This window comes from Dipodomys merriami, unplaced genomic scaffold (genome assembly GCF_024711535.1).
Source record: "Dipodomys merriami isolate MVZ:Mamm:240054 unplaced genomic scaffold, mDipMer1.0.p SCAF_691, whole genome shotgun sequence".
NCBI classification, from domain to species: Eukaryota; Metazoa; Chordata; class Mammalia; order Rodentia; family Heteromyidae; genus Dipodomys; species Dipodomys merriami.
The window spans coordinates 422,486-437,726 of NW_027206281.1; the positions used below are offsets into that span (position 1 = coordinate 422,486).

At 64.1% G+C, this 15,241-nt stretch overlaps 1 protein-coding gene across 1 annotated transcript in view; it reads right to left on the minus strand.

Moving 5' to 3' along the window:
* The window catches only part of Tspan9 (tetraspanin 9), a 31,131-nt gene extending 29,701 nt beyond the window's left edge, over positions 1-1,430 (minus strand). The window contains 1 exon segment of the mRNA XM_070006068.1: positions 1,104-1,430. Within this exon segment, the coding sequence (XP_069862169.1) occupies positions 1,104-1,415 (312 nt within the window). The 5' untranslated portion in view covers positions 1,416-1,430.
* Positions 1,431-15,241: the final 13,811 nt, after the last annotated feature.

The window sequence follows — 15,241 nt, forward strand, 5'->3', positions numbered from 1 at the left end:
GGGGGGGAGGCGGGCCCGGGCCGGAGGGGGGGGGGCGCTCCCACAGTGCACCGGGGCAGCCCCAGCCCTGCACTCGGCGCGGAGGAGGAGCCCCGGCGCCAGGCCCCGCCCCCGGCCCGCCCCCGGTGACGTCAGCCAGGCCCCGACCAATGCCGGGCGCAGGGGCGGCGGGGAGGCGGGGCCGGCGGCCGGCGGGGCGGGCTGTCAGCGCGGAGGGCCGCAGTCCGGGTCGGCCCGGCGGCCGGGGCCGGGGGCGCGGCCGGAGCCCTGGGCCGGGGTGAGCGGGCCGGGCCCGCAGGCCTCCTCTGCGGCTCCGGGCGCAGCACGCCCCGTCTCGGCCCAGCGGGACCCCACCCCGCCGCGGCGGGGCTCCCCCCGCACCGTCCCCCCGCGGCGCCTGCGATCCCCGCCGCGGCCAGCGGGGGGCGCGGGGGGGGGCGGGGAGCGGCCCGGGGGTCCCCGGCTGACACCGGAGGTGAAGCAAAGCGGGGGGGGGGGGGGGGGGCAACCCCGCCAAAGACCGGCGGGGCCGGCGCCGCACGCCGCACGCGCGCGGGGACCGACGCGGGGCCGGAGGGGACGGCCGCGGCGCCCGCCGGCCTTTCCCAGAGAGTTCCCGCCCCCGGCCCCCGCGGCCCCGCGGCCGCCCCGGCGAGACCCAGCCCGCATCCCGGAAACCAGCTCCGCGGGAGACGCGCGCGCCGCGGCCCGCACGGCGGAGCCAAGGTCACCGGGCGCCGCGCGGAGCGGAGCGGGACGGGGACGCGGGGACGCCGCCCCCGCCGGGCCGCGCGCTCGGACGCACCCCGGAAAGTTGTCCGGGGCGCGGGGCTGCGGCGCACGCGGGCGCCCCTCTCCCGCCCGGCGGCGGCCCCGGGCCCGGGCCGGTGAGCCGGGGGCCCGGGCCGGACGTCCGCGCCGTGACCCGTCTGGCCAGGGCGGCCGCGGGGCGCCCGGAGACGAGCCCGCCACCTTCCCGTCCTCGCTGCGGACCCGCCGCGCTCGGGTCCCCGAGACGCTGTAGGAGGAGGGCCGCCCCGCCCCGGAACGGGGGGCGCGGGGGCGCGGGGGGGGCGCGGGGGCGCGGGGGGCGCGGGACTCACCCAGAACACCAGGTTGAAGAGGAACATCGCGTACTTGAGGCCGCAGAGGCAGCCCCGCGCCATGCTGCACCTCTTGAACTCTAGGAGGAACACAAAGGACAGGTCCAGGTAAAACACCACGTACTTGCTGCCCTTGGGCCCGGCGGGGCCGCGCCGCTCGGCCGGGCCGTAGAAGGCGCCGGCCGTGAACCCGCCGCCGCCGCCGCCGCGTCCCGCCGGGCGGCCCGGGCCCGACGGCGCGGCCGCGTCCGACGCCTTGCTGTCCGGCGACGGGCTGCGGCCGAGCGAGTCCTCGCTACTCGACTTCTCCATGCTCGGCGCGCGCGCGGGGGGCGCGGGGCCCGGGGGGCATCGCTCCCGGCGGCGGCGGCGGCGAGGGCGGCCGAGCGGGGGCTCCGCGGCTCCGGCACCCGCACCCGCACCCGCACCGGCGGCGGCGGCTGCACCGCGGCGCTCGTCCTGCGAAATCCCGCGCGGCCCCGGCCGGGCTGCGAACCCGCCCCGCCCCGGCCCCGCCCCCGCCACGCCCCCCGCCGCGGCCGCCAATGGGCGCGCGGCTGCGCGGGCGCCGGCCCCGCCCCCGGCCCCGCCCCTCCCGGGAGGCGCGCCCCGCGGCTGTCAGCGCCGCGGCCTGCGGGCGAACCGCCGCCTCGGCCCGGCAGAGGGCGGGCGCGGGTGCGGGAGGGCGGACCGGGACCGGGCGGCGGGGTACGCGGGCTGCGAGGGCCGCGGGCTGCGAGGGCCCGGGTCCCCGTCCCGACCCCGCGCTCAGGCGCATGCGCGGCTCCCGCCCCGCAGCCGGGGGGGGGGGGTCCCGCCGGGAGGCCCGGTCACGGGCCTGGCGTCCCCGCCCCGCCCCGGTCAGCGCGGACGGCAAAGGCGGAGGGGAGGGGACCCCCACTTCACCCGCACCCCGCACCTTCCTGGCCGCCCTAGAGGCGAGCGCGTGGAGCCTGCCTTGGTTTACCTTCTGAGCCCCTTCCCGCCCGGGCTCAGCCGGGATCCCCCGTGATCCCCTGCACCGCAGGGGCCGCCACCCCACCACCATGGCCGCCACCCCCCACCACCACCACGGCCACCCCAACCACCACGGCAACCCCCCACCACGGCAACCCCCCACCACGGCCACCCCCCCACCACGGCCACCCCCCCACCACGGCCACCACCCCACCACCACCACCACCACGGCCACCACCCCCCCACCACGGCCACCACCCCCCCACCACGGCCACCCCCCCACCACCACGGCCGCCACCCCCCACCACCACAGCTGTCCCCCCCCCCCCCACGGCTGCCACCCCGCACGGGCTCTGCCTGGCTGCGGTCAGGGGCCGGGCTGGGAGAGGGAGCAGCTGGAAAGGAGGCCCAGCCTCACTTCCGGCCTCCTCCAGCCCCTCTCCCCTGCTCCTAGGGCCTGGCGCCCAGGCTCATGCCTGTCTTCCGGGCTACTGGAGGCTGAGATCTGAGGATGGCGGTTCAACCGGCCTGGGCAGCAAGGCCCGTGGGACTGTTACCTTCAACTAACCACCAAACCCACAAGTGGAGTCGCGTGGCTCTAGCGGTAGGGGACCAGCCCGGAGCAGAAATTTAAAAAAACAAAAGCTCAAGGATCGTGCCCAGGCCCTGGGTTCAAGCTCCAGGATCAGCACAAAATAAATCAGGGGCTGGAAGGTGGCTCAGTGGTCAAGGGCTCACCTGGCAGGCATCAGGCCCTGGGTTCGATTCCTCAGCACCCCCTAAGCAGAAAAAGCTGGAAGTGGCGCTGTGGCTCAAGTGGTAGAGCACTGGCCTTGAGCTGAAGAGCTGAGAGACAGCGCCCATGCCCAGAGTTCAGGCCCCACGACCGACCAAAAAATCACAGCAAATAAGTTTCCCAACCACCCGACACCCAGGAGCGGCCCTCCCGTGCCCGCCCAGCCCACACGCTGCCTTCGTGGGAGGAGGCTCATCTTAGGAGGCTGCAGGGATCAGGGTTCGCACTCAGGGCTCTGGTCTGCTGAGCGGGTGTTCCACCACTTGAGCCTCGCCCCCAGTCCAGGACTGACACACCGGCCTCCAGCACAGACAGCGTGGAACCTGAGCCAGAACCATCCTGACGCCCACAGGCCCGAGCGAGGGACAGAATGGGAGGGGAGCGGCTGGCAGGGCCCCGCCGGGCAGCTCAGCCAGGTGAGCACCATGGCAATACCTAGGGCCGCGGAAGAAGCGAGGGGTGCAGGAGAATGGGGGGCAGGACGCACGCTCGTCCTGTGTCGGGACTTGGGCAGAGACGCCTGGCCACACAGGGACCCCAGGAAGACCAGCCCAGCCACGGGGGGAGGGGGGAGGGGAGAGGAGGCAGGGGAGGGGGGAGGGGGGAGGGCTTGCCACAGGGCCCTCACACTCGGGGTGCAGGAGGAGCAGGCAGTAGGAAGGTGATGAGATACCAGCACCCCCCCAGCTCTCCTCCACAGCCCTCGGGGCCCAGGAGGGCGGGGAGGCACAGAGCACCCCCTCTTAGGCCTCTCTCTGCAAAGGGAACCCGCTTTGCCTCCTCTCTGCCCCCCATCTTCTAAGCACCCCAACACACACACACACACACACAGCCCAGCAAGAAGGGAGGAGAGGGAGGGTGTGAAATTCACACCCAGCGCACCTCTGACTGGCATGGGGGGGATATGGGGCTCCCCAGAGCCCGGCTTCGGGCGCCCCACCTTCACTCCCACCCCCACCTGCCCTGCCCCCCTCCCTCGGGGCCTCCCCGAGAGCGGGACCAGGTGAACGAAGATGGGGGGGGCTCACCACCCCACCCACCCATCTTGGGGTCTTGATGCTCCAGGAAACGCTTCCACCACTGAGCTAACTCACGCACGGTGAGTGGTCCCTAGCAAGAGGAGCGGGACCTCAAAAATGTTCTCCTGGAGCTGGGCCGCGGGGATTTAGATGGGGTGCGGGACCGATCTGATAGCAGAGGCTGGGGGTGCTTCTGCAGGCGGTTTATCTGCGGCTTCTGACTCCAGACCCAGGAGGGAAACAAACTCATGGGGGGGGGGGCTTCCGTGGAGGAGTCACAATCGTGGGGGGACTGTGGCAAAGGGAATGGGGGGGCCTCCTCCAGGGAGGAGGGGGGAAGGAAAATGAAGGAAAAGGAAAGAGGGAGGGAGGGAGGGAGGCCTTGTGCAGAAGCAAAGCCTGCCAGTCCTGCAGACAATCATCTCTCGGGCTTGGGGGTATCAGGAGCTGGGCCTAGAGGAGGCCCCGCATTCGCCACCCGCCCTGGCCTCCAGGACCACCCATCCCCTAAAACCCCAGGGTAACCCCATTTCTCATCCTCAGGCCAGTGGGCCTCGTGAGATCCCCGGGAAGGGCCTGGAGCGAGAGGCACTGTGCTGGACAGACGGACAGGCCGGCAGCTCGCCAGGCCCAGGTGCGCGCGTGCCCGCCCGCAGCGCGGAGGAGGGAGGAGGCAGGTGCGGGGAGCAGGCTCAGATAAGGCGGCGGCGGCGGGCGGAGGGTGATGGAGCCTGTGGTTTATTGCTATGCACCAGCGGAAATTTACTGACCCAGCAAATCCAATATTCCTGAAGCACCCCGGGAGGACGCGGGCCCGCCAGCCGGCCGGGACGCGGGAGAAGGTGGGAGCTGACCCAGCATCCAGACGGCCCGGGCGCCCAGGGACCGCCCCTGCCTCCCCGTCCCCACCCCTCCACCCGGCCCAGGCCAGGAGGAAGAGAAAGGGGGAGGAGAAGCCCATGGAGCACTCAGCACTGTCCACAGTCCGGGAGGTGGTTGGAGACTCCGGGCTTTGTGGCTCATGCCTGTCATCCCAGCTCCTTAGGAGGCTGAGAGCTGAGGATCACGGTTCAAAGCCAGCCTGGACTTTTGAACGTCTGTAAGACTCTTAGCCGGGCGCCGGTGGCTCAAGCCTGTCATCCCAGCTACTCAGGGGGGCTGAGATCTGAGGATCGTGGTTCAAAGCCAACCCCGGCAGGAACATCGGTGAGGCTCTGATCTCCAATGAAGCTCTAGAAAACCAGTAGTGGTGCTGTGGCTCAAGTGGTAGAGCGCCCGCCTTGAGCTGAAGAGCTGAGAGACGGCGCCCAGGCCCTGAGCTCAAGTCCCAGGACGGACAAAAAAAAAAAATGTCAGATGCCCCGTGATCCTTTCCCGGCTCTGCCTTGGGTCAGGGGTCTTTGCATGTCTAAGACCCCCGGGGCGATCAGGTGCTGGGAAATCCCCAGTTCTTGGCCCATGCTTAGGGAATCTGAACAGGCACACATAATGAATGAATGAATGCACATAAGGAATGAATGAATGAATGTGCACATAAGGAATGAATGCACAGTGAATGAACACATGCACGTATAGATGAATGAATGCACACATAACGAAGGAATGCATGAACAAATGAATGCGCACATAATGAACGAATGTGCACATGTACGAATGAATGCACGCAGGTGTGAATAAATGAATGAATGATACATCCTCTACTTAGAAGGCTGTGTTCAGACCCGCCGTCCCACACACCCCAGGAGCCTCTGCATATGGGCTGTGGGGTCACAGGAGGTGACCCCAGAGCCCCCACCCACCCTGGCCAGAGCCCGAGAGTGATTTACCGTGCATGTGTGTGTGTGTATGTGTGTGTGTCTGTGTCTGTCTGTCTGTCTGTCTTCTGGTACCAGGGGTTAAACTCTGGGGCCTGGGTGCTGCTGTCCCTTAATCCTTTCCCCAGCTCAAGGTTGGTGCTCTACCACTTGAACCACAACTCCCCATCCGGCTTTTTGCTGCTCACGTGGACAAAAGACTCTCACGGACTTTCCTGCCCGGGCTGGCTCTGAGCCGTGAGATCCTCAGATCTCCACCTCCTGACCAGCTGGGATGCTAGGTGTGACCCGCGGGCGCCTGGCTGCGTGGTGAAGGTGCGGATGAGCGAATGGCCGTGCCGGGCGCTGGGGACCCCGGCGGGAGCCCGCGGGGCCCGGCCGGCTCCCGCATTGGCGGAGACCAGCTCACACTACTATTTTAAGCTCCACAGGCCGGGCACGTAGCGGCCAGCGACCGGGGCAGGAAGGAGAGACGCTGATTCACTGAAGAATCTGACCTGGGGAGCCCTCAGCGGGGGTGGGGGGGGACGGGTCACCCCAACACCAGCCCTGCCCCGCGGGGCCGGAAATTCCCAATCCACACCCTCCCAGCCGCCGCCACCACCAGGGAAAGTCACGTCTGTTACAGAGCACGCCCGGATTCCATTTCTGAATGTGACCCCCACCCCCAGCTCCCCAGCAAAGCGGACAGCCGGGCGCCGGGGGCTCCCGCCTGGCGTCCCAGCGACGCAGGAGGCTGAGATCCGAGGATCTCGGTTCAAAGCCAGCTCGGGCAGGAAAGTCCGTGAGACTCTGATCTCCCATGAACCACTCAGAAAAGGCCGGAAGTGGTGCTGGGGCTCAAAGGGGGTAAGTGCTGGCCTCATTGAGCACAAAGAGGCTCAGGGACAGCGCCCAGGCCCTGAATTCAAGCCCCAGGAACGGGGGTGGGGGGTGGGGGGGAGGGTAGATTATCCAGTGTACTGCACGGTGTACGCATGTGTGTGTGTGTGTGTGTGTGTGTGTGTGTGTGTGTGTGTGCGCCCGCCAGTCCTGGAGCTTGAACTCAGGGCCTGCACACCGTCCTTGAGCTAGCTCTGTACCACTGTGAGCCACAGCTCCACTTCCAGTTTGGGGGGTGTCAAGAGTCCCTCGGGCGTTCCTGCCTGGGCTGACTTTAAACTGCGGTCTTCAGCTCTCAGCCTGCTGAGTAGCCGGGATTACAGGCGTGAGCCACGGCGCCCGGCTCCCATTCGCCACCCTTGAGCAGGGGGGTGTCAGCCAGGCTGGGCTGACAGAAGAGCCTAGTGAAGAGAAATGGGGGAGGACCGAGAGAGGGAAGGCAGACCGCCTCTCTGGAGGGGGGCCCCACCTTCTAGGGCCTTCTGTGCGTCCCGTGCAGATCAACGGAGCATGGAGCTTCCGGGGTCTGCCTCTGCTGCTCCGACGCGCCCCGCCCGGCAGCGGCCCCTCGTGCTGACCACGTCTCCCACCCCTGCAGCTCAGCTCCCGACTGACTGTCGCAGCCCAGGGATGGTGCGTGGCTGCGCTCAGCTCTGCGCCCGCCTGCCCCAGTTCTGGGCTTCAATTAGCTTGTGCTCTCCGGCCTGGGGCCTCCACAGGCTCCTGGCCCAGTTTCAGAGCCACCTGCCAAGGCCTGAGGCTGGCCTCCCTCCAGCCCTCTCCTCCCCCAGGCCCTGCCGGGGGACGCGCCCGCTGCGTCCCGGCTGCCCCACCCGCTACCAAGACCCATCGGCGGCACAAACGGGGGCTCGTGTCAAGTCTCCGGCAGCAGCAACTGTAGCTGGGCATGGGCCTGCTACTCAGTAGGTCCTGCCTGGTAGGCGGATGGATGGGTGGATAGGCGGAGGGATGGGTGGATGGATGGGTGGGTTGGATGAATGGATGGATGGGTCGATGAATGCATGAGTGGGTGGATGGATGGATGGATGGATGGATGGATGGATGGATGGATGGATGGATGATGGATGGGTAAGGAAAGGCTGGATAGATAATCTAGCCCAGGCATTCACTGTTGGCATCCAGGGCAAATTTAAAGAGGGAACTACAGAGAGAGGAAAAGGAAAGCACTCACACACACTACCAAAAACAAGGGGGCTCCGAGCCTAGGGTCCTAGCCTAGTCTCCACCCTCACCAATTTCCAGAATTAGCAAACAAGTAGTTTCTTGTCCCATTAACAGAGGGACTACAACAGAAGGATGCCCGGCTTAGGTGGATGGGTGGATGGATGGATGGGTGGATGGATGGATGGATGGATGGTGGATGGGTGGATGGATGGATGAGTGGGTGGATAGGTGGGTACTTTCATGGGTAGGTGAGTTCATGGATGAGTGGATGGACAGATGAATGATAGGTTAGTTGGTGACTAAGTAGATGGGTGAATGGGTGAATGGATAGATGGATGATGGGTGGGTGGGTGGGTGGGTAGGTGGAGATAAATGGGTGCATGAATGGGGTAAGTGGATAGGTGGATGGACGGAGGGAAGGATGGAGGATGGATGGATGGTGGATGAGTGGAAGTTGAATGGGTAGATGGACGGAGGGAGGGTAGATGGATGGATGGGTGGATAAATGGATGGAGGGGTGGATGGATGGATGGTGGATGGGTGGATGAATGGGTGAGTGGTGGATGGGTGGAAAGATGGATGGTGAATGGATGTCTAGGTGGATGGATGGATAGATGGTGGATGGTAGATGGATGGATGGTGGGTGGATGGATTGTGGATGGGTGGATGAATGAATGAGTGGATGGATGGGTGGTGGATGGGTGGAAAGATGGATGATGAATGGATGGATAGGTGAATGGATAAGTGGATGGATGGATGGGTGGATGGGTGGATGGTAGATGGATGGGTGGATGAATGGATGGATAGGTGGATGGATGGATGGGTGGATGGAGGGGTGGATGGATGGGTGGATGGGTGGATAGATGGGTGAGTGGCTGGATGGAGGGTGGATGGGCAGGTAGGTGGAGGTAAGTGGGTGCGTGGATGGGTGGTGGAGTAGGAACTTATAACTAACTTCCCTGGGTCGCTGCCTCCAGCAGGTGTCCGAACAGGCACAGCGCCCTCTCTGTTCTTTCTGTCAGGCTGGCAGGGGGGCGGCAGGCCCTGCCCGGATCCTGCCACCTTCCCGCCCATTACTCACAGCCCCCCCCGAAAGTGTGAGGTTCCCCCACGGCCCACAAGATACACACACGTGCACACACACACCAGCAATGCACGACGGACGGACGGACGGACGGTGCCCCTCACACCACACTTGAGTATCTAAAGTCCTGATCCCCCAATGTCTGTTTCAGATGATCAAACTCAGCCAGATGGGGAAACTGAGGCCCAGAGCGCTGATGTCACAGGACCCGTGTGTGTCTGTGGGGTTGGTGTGTATGTGTGTGCGAATGTGCGCACACCAGTCCTGTGCCTTAAACTCAGGGCCTGGGCGCTGTCCCTGATCTTTTGCTCAAGGCCGGTGCTCTACCACTTGAGCCATAGTGCCACTTCTGGCTTTTTTTGGTAGATTAATGGACGTCAGTCTCATGGACTTTCCTGCCCGGGCTGGCTTTGAACTGCGATCCTCAGTGCTCAGCCCCGAGTAGCGGGGATGGCAGGCGTGAGCCACGGGCGCCAACCATGTTGAACCTCCAGCCTCCCCATCACGAGTTCCCTAATTAACTCAGTCTGCTAATCGGCCCGAACACTGAATGGAGGTTGCTGAGTAAATTAGTGAATTCACAAATCAGGGCTCTGATGATCATTTTATTAGGAAGAATAACTCTCTATTAACCTAAGAAGAGACCTGGGGAGGCCCGGCTGGCTCCAGAGTGTCCAGGTCCGGCCACAGAGCGCCTGGCTGAAGCCCCCACTCGCTGTGGGGGCTGGTGGGACGCAGTGGCCAGGAAGAGGGGGTCCAGCCCCCCAAGACCGAAGGACCCCAGTGCAGGAGATTGTGCCAGGACTCCCGGTGAATTCATCCACCACGGCTTCCATTTGCCTTGATCTGTGGGGCCCTCGGGTGGACGCCTCCCACGCCGTGGGTGGTGGCCACGCGTGGGTCAGGAGAGCAGGTTTTAAGCACGGAAGGCATGCGCGCGTCGGGACTGAAGGCGGGCGGGGGTCCCAGAGCCACGGACGCCTGTGGCCCCCCAACTTTGCCTGAGCCATGTCTCACAGAGGAAGGAGGGAGGGAGGGGGAGGGAGGGAGGGAGGGAGGGGGAGGGAGGGAGGGGGAGAAACTTCACCGTCTGGCTTTGTGCAACAGTCCTGGGGGGGTCAGGGCTGCCTTCCCCTCCCCCCCGCATCTTTAAGGGTGATAACTCGATAGCTCACAAGCGGGCTGGGACCTGGGCTGCCTGTCCCCGGGGAGCATGAACTCTGGAGACACACCGGAGACACACCCCTTCACCCCCCCCCTCCCTGCACCTGGCCCAGAAGTTGGGCCTAGCTGCGGGACGCACACATGCATTTGGCCTCCAACACTGAAGGGTACTTAGGGGTCGTCAAAAGGCCCTGCAGGCTGTGAGGGGGGACTCTAACTAAGGCATCCGCCCTTAGGGTGCTTGTTTGCAAAAGGGGACAGCAGGCTTGGTGCCGGTGGCTCCCGCCTGTCATCCCAGCTGCTCAGGAGGCTGAGATCTGAGGATCGCAGTTCAAAGCCAGCCCGGGCAGGAAAGTCCGTGAGACTCTCATCTCCCATGAACCCCCAGAAAACCCGAAGTGGCGCTGTGGCTCAAGTGGTAGAGCGCCCGCCTTGAGCTGAAGAGCTGAGGGACAGTGCCCAGGCCCAGAGATCAAAAAAAGTATGGGGGGGGGTGGACAGCAGGACCCCAAGTCTGGAGTGCACAGAATCTTAACGGGCACCCTTGGTCTGCGGGTCTCCTGCTTGCGGGCTGCAAGTAACACGTGTTGGCTTTAAAAACAAAAGCCTGCCTGGCAGGCACTTGGCGCAGAACTAGCTGATGGATTCGATGGGAGAAAATCAGATCCCCCCATTGAGCCAGTCATGCACCCACAGACAGGCTTCTGCCCGGCCCGCCTCCCTCCTGGGCAGTCCCCAAAACGGACACCTTTGTGTGTGTGAGGACGGAGCAGGGCCTGGGCTCTGGCTTCCCGGGGCGGGAAGCTGGCAGGGGAGCGCTGTTAGCGACAGAGACAGGTGAGTGGAGCAGGTGGGGGGCTGGGGGAGCAGAAGCCACCAGGCGGGGGGGGGGGGGGGGGCGTGGCCCCTTCCTTCCTGGGTGACTTTGTGCGGTGCCTGTCTGTCTGGGCCCAGGAGGAAGGCAGGATGGGGGCTGCGGGGTTGCCACCAACAATCAAATCCCCCCAGGCCTATTTCCAGCTCCCTCGGAGTCCGGGAAGTTCCTGTCCAAAGCCACCGTCCCTCGGGAGAGGAATTCGGGGCACGCGGGGGGCCACACACATTCCTCAGCGGAGAAACCTAGCCGATAGCTCTCATCCTCTGTGCTCCCGGGGAAACCACATCAGAGGGGGGCGGCCGGCCCGCGGGGGTGGGGGGCGGCCGGCTCGCGGGGGGGGGGGGGAGAGGGGGGAGGAGGGTCGTCTCTGCCATCGGCCCCCACCCCTGCCCTCCACAGCCAGAGGGAGAGGCCGGACCCTCCTGTACCTCCCCACCCCCCCACACCCCTTCCCAGACACATCTCTTCCTTGTACCACTACTGGGACCTGAACTCGTGGCCTTGGCTTCTCCTGAGCCTTGTGCTGGCGGCTGGCATTCTACCATCTGAGCCAGCTCCACACAGATCTCTCTCTCTCCCTCCCTCTCTCTATCTCTCTCAATGTTTCTCTACCTCTGTCTCTGACTATGTCTGTGTGTCTCTGTCTCTGTCTGTCTCTCTGACTATGTCTCTGACTATGTCTCTGTCTCTCTGTCTCTGTCTCTGTGTCTCTCTGTCTCTGTCTCTGTGTCTGTCTCTGTCTCTCTCAATCTCGTACTAATCCTGGGGCTTGAACTCAGGGCCCGAGCCCTGTCCCGGAGTTTTTGGGGCTCAGGCGCCACTTCCGGCTTTTTGATGATTACATTAGAGAGAAAAAGCTCCAGGACTTTCCTGCCCCAGGTGGCTCCAAACCCTGATCGTCCGATCTCAGCCTCCCAAGCAACTGGGATTACAGGCGTGAGGGCCGGCGCTGGGCTAAATCCAAAGGCAGCTGGTCCCACCGCGGATCCCGCCTGGCAGGGAGAGGCTGCCCGGCCTCTGGGTCTTTTTGGTCACTTTTCCACTGCAGTTAAACCAAGACACTAAGTCTTTTCATCAGTCACCTTGACCGAAAGCGGCCAGGACGGTATCTGGCCACTGCAGTCCTCGGTCGTACAATAAACTCAGGAGGCGCCTGGTCCGTGGCCGCTGCCGGTCCACGGCACACACGCAGACCACGTTCCTCGTGTGTCCCGGGTCGGGACCCCGGGGACCCCCGCCGTCCCCACCCCAGACCTGTGAGACACTCACCCCTCCCTGCAAGCATCCCAGAGCAGCCGCACACCCAGCACACGGCCTCAGTGGAGCCGGGAGGCAGCCGCCCACCCTCTCCACAGCCACGCGGGGCCCGGGCCGGACCCCAGGGCTGGGGGTGTCAGCAAGCCGACTAAGAAGCACCAGTTAGTGGGAGACACTGGGAGAGAGCGAGGGAAGGGGAGACTCTTGGGCTGGGCAGGTGGCTCAGTGGTAGAGTGCTCGCCCGGCATGCACGAAGCCCTGGGTTCGAATCCTCAGCACCAAATCTACAGAAAAAGCCCGAAGTGGTGCTGTGGCTCAGGTGGAAAAGCGCTTGCCTGGAGCCAAAGAAGCTCAGGGACAGCGCCCAGGCCCTGAGTTCAAGCCCCACAACCGACCAAAAAAAAAAGGGGGGGGAGAGCGATGGGTGCCACAGGCCATCAGGACCCCCGGGGGGACCCCCACGGGGTCCTCAGGGTCAATGTGACAAGAGGCGGGTCCTAATTCCTAGACTAAGGACAAACAGTCGCAGCTAGAGGAAGACACAGGCTCAGGGAAGAGCTCACCTGTGCAGGGCAGGGAGGGGGAGGGTGGCAGGGATGAGGGCCTGGAGGCTGAGCATCAGAGCCTGGCCGATCTGCACGGGCGCCAGCGGCAGAGGGGACTAAAGGCAGGCTTCTCCACGCACAAGCGTCTGTGAGCTGGGGTCCCTCGGTCACAGGGCTTGTGTCTGGTGATCGATGTGGCTGTCCTGTGCTATGGGGGGGCCCCGAGGCCAGGGGGAGACCAGGCCACACGTCTGACGTGAGTGCTGAGCTGGGGGCCCCAGCCGGTCCCCCTGCCCCCCACAGATCCACCAAACTCGAGGTGGCTCCTGGCCACCAAGGCATGAGAGAAAAGCGGCTGCTGGGGAAAGTGGCGTCTGGAGTCGGGAGGATTGTTTTCCCCCCTAAGTATGTGTTACACAGAGATCCCAGTCTGGACAGATGTGTCCGTCCATCTGTCTGTCTGTGTCCAGCTGGACGCAGGCCGGAAACAGGAAATGGTACCACGCCCGTCTCCATGGGAAATACTGAGCCCTGGCGCGGATGGCCTGAACATATCAAAAGGCTCTGGAACATTCCTTGCCAATGGCAGAAACGAGATAGATGGGGATGAGGGGGCGGCCAGGTTGGGGTGACAGGCGTTGAGCGCCTTTCACGTGCTCTGCTGGAGCTATTCTTCCCACACGGAGCAGGGAAACTGAGGAGGAGCTTTGTTCAAGATACCCCTGGGAACCCCCCAGGACGCCCCCCAACACCCCTGAACACCAACCCCTCACCTGCAACTCCCTCTACCATGCAGACAGGCCTAGGACAGGAGGTATCCACCACCCACCGGGTGTGGCCTAGCGGGAGGAAGTTAGGTCACTGGGGGCGTGGCCTAGCAGGAGTGAGTTAGGCCATTGGGGTGGGGCCTAGTGGGAGTGAGTTAGGTCATTGGGTGTGGGCCTAGTGAGAGGAAGTTAGGTCATTGGTGGCAGGGCATAGTGGGAGGGGTTAGGATGTTAGGGGGTGGAGCCTAGCGGGAGGGTGCTAGGCCATGGGGGGGGGCTGGCAAGAGGAAGTTAGGTCACCAGCATTACAGCCTTCAAGAGGCTTGGGTCCCCGCCCCTTCCTGTCTATCTCTACTTCCTGGCTATTGAACAGCCTCCTCCCCCATGAGCTCCAGACACGATTTCCTGTCTCTCCACCCCCCCGGACGCCATGCCCCCGCTACCACAGACTGAACCCTCCAGAGCTGTGGAGCCAAAACCAACCTTTTCCCTATTAAGCTGATCGGCTGAGGGATTTTGTGACGGGAGTACAATGCCGACTCGTACCAGAGAAGAAGAGAATTAATGGACATCTGAGCCAGAACTAGAAGTCAGTGTTTCTCATCTCCAGGGTGCCACCTCTGTCCCCCCCACCCAGGGCGGGGCCCCCCTTTCCTCTCAGAGATGCCAGACTCCATCAGACCAGACCCAGGCTGGAGACCGGCCTTCCTGGGTCAGCCAGGACAGAGTCTGTACGCAGCAAGAACACAGCGCTGGGGGGGGGGGGGGGGAGAGGCTCTGCCCTGGGTACTCAGCTTTCTCCTCCCTGAAGACACTCCCTAAAAAACATCCCATCCAGGCCCAGAGCCGGTGGCTCCCGCCTGTCATCCCCACTACTCAGGAGGCTGAGATCTGAGGATCGGGGTTCAAAGCCAGCCCAGGGAAGGAAAGTCCATCAGACGCTTATCTCCAATAAGCCATCAGAAAACTGGAAGTGGCGCTGTGGCTCAAGTGGTAGAGCGCCAGCCTTGAGCTGAAGAGCTGAGGGACAGCGCCCAGGCCCAGAGTTCAAGCCCCACGACCAACAAGAAAACTCCGAGGCCTGGGAGCCCACCCCTGGGCCCGGAGGTCCCGCAGAACCCCACAGCCAGGCCTGCAAACCCGTGCAACTGCTTCGGAAAAGAGGGAGGAACAAAGTGGAATTGTATACACCTCTATTCCACTCTGTCATAGACCCATCGAAACGGATTTTAGCAGCAAAGACAGAACGGAACCTTCATCGAAGCATTTCTTTAAATTACCCCAAATGGGGAAAACTACCCAAAACGCTCAGCAATGCCGCTAAATCCCATCTACGGACAGGCGCCCGTGGAATACTACACAACAGTGAAAAAGGAGGAGCCACAGCCACCCGCAACCGGACCCGTCTCGTTTTGTCTTATATGCTCTTTTGAAAAGCCAGACACTGACATCTTAAAGCGGGCTGTAGGACCCCAGCTCTGAAGTTCCCCAGCAAAGCCGTGGTCCATGGCTAGCAGGCCGGTGGGGAGACCCTGGCCCCGTTTGGGGGGCGCCGGTGCCATCTTCCCAATCTGGTCCCTGAGAAAGGCTTGCTTTGTAAACCTTGCTCGAGTTCTCCGTGTTTGTGGGGGACGGGATCCTTCCCCTCCCTGCCATCCACCCTGGCCCCCCACCTCGGCCCTCTCCCAGACAAAGGGACGGGGCACGCGCTGCCCCAGCCCGCCCTCGATGGCCGCTGTGCCACACGCGCTTTTCCATCGCGGAGGAGAGGCGGTGAAGCAATCTCCCAGG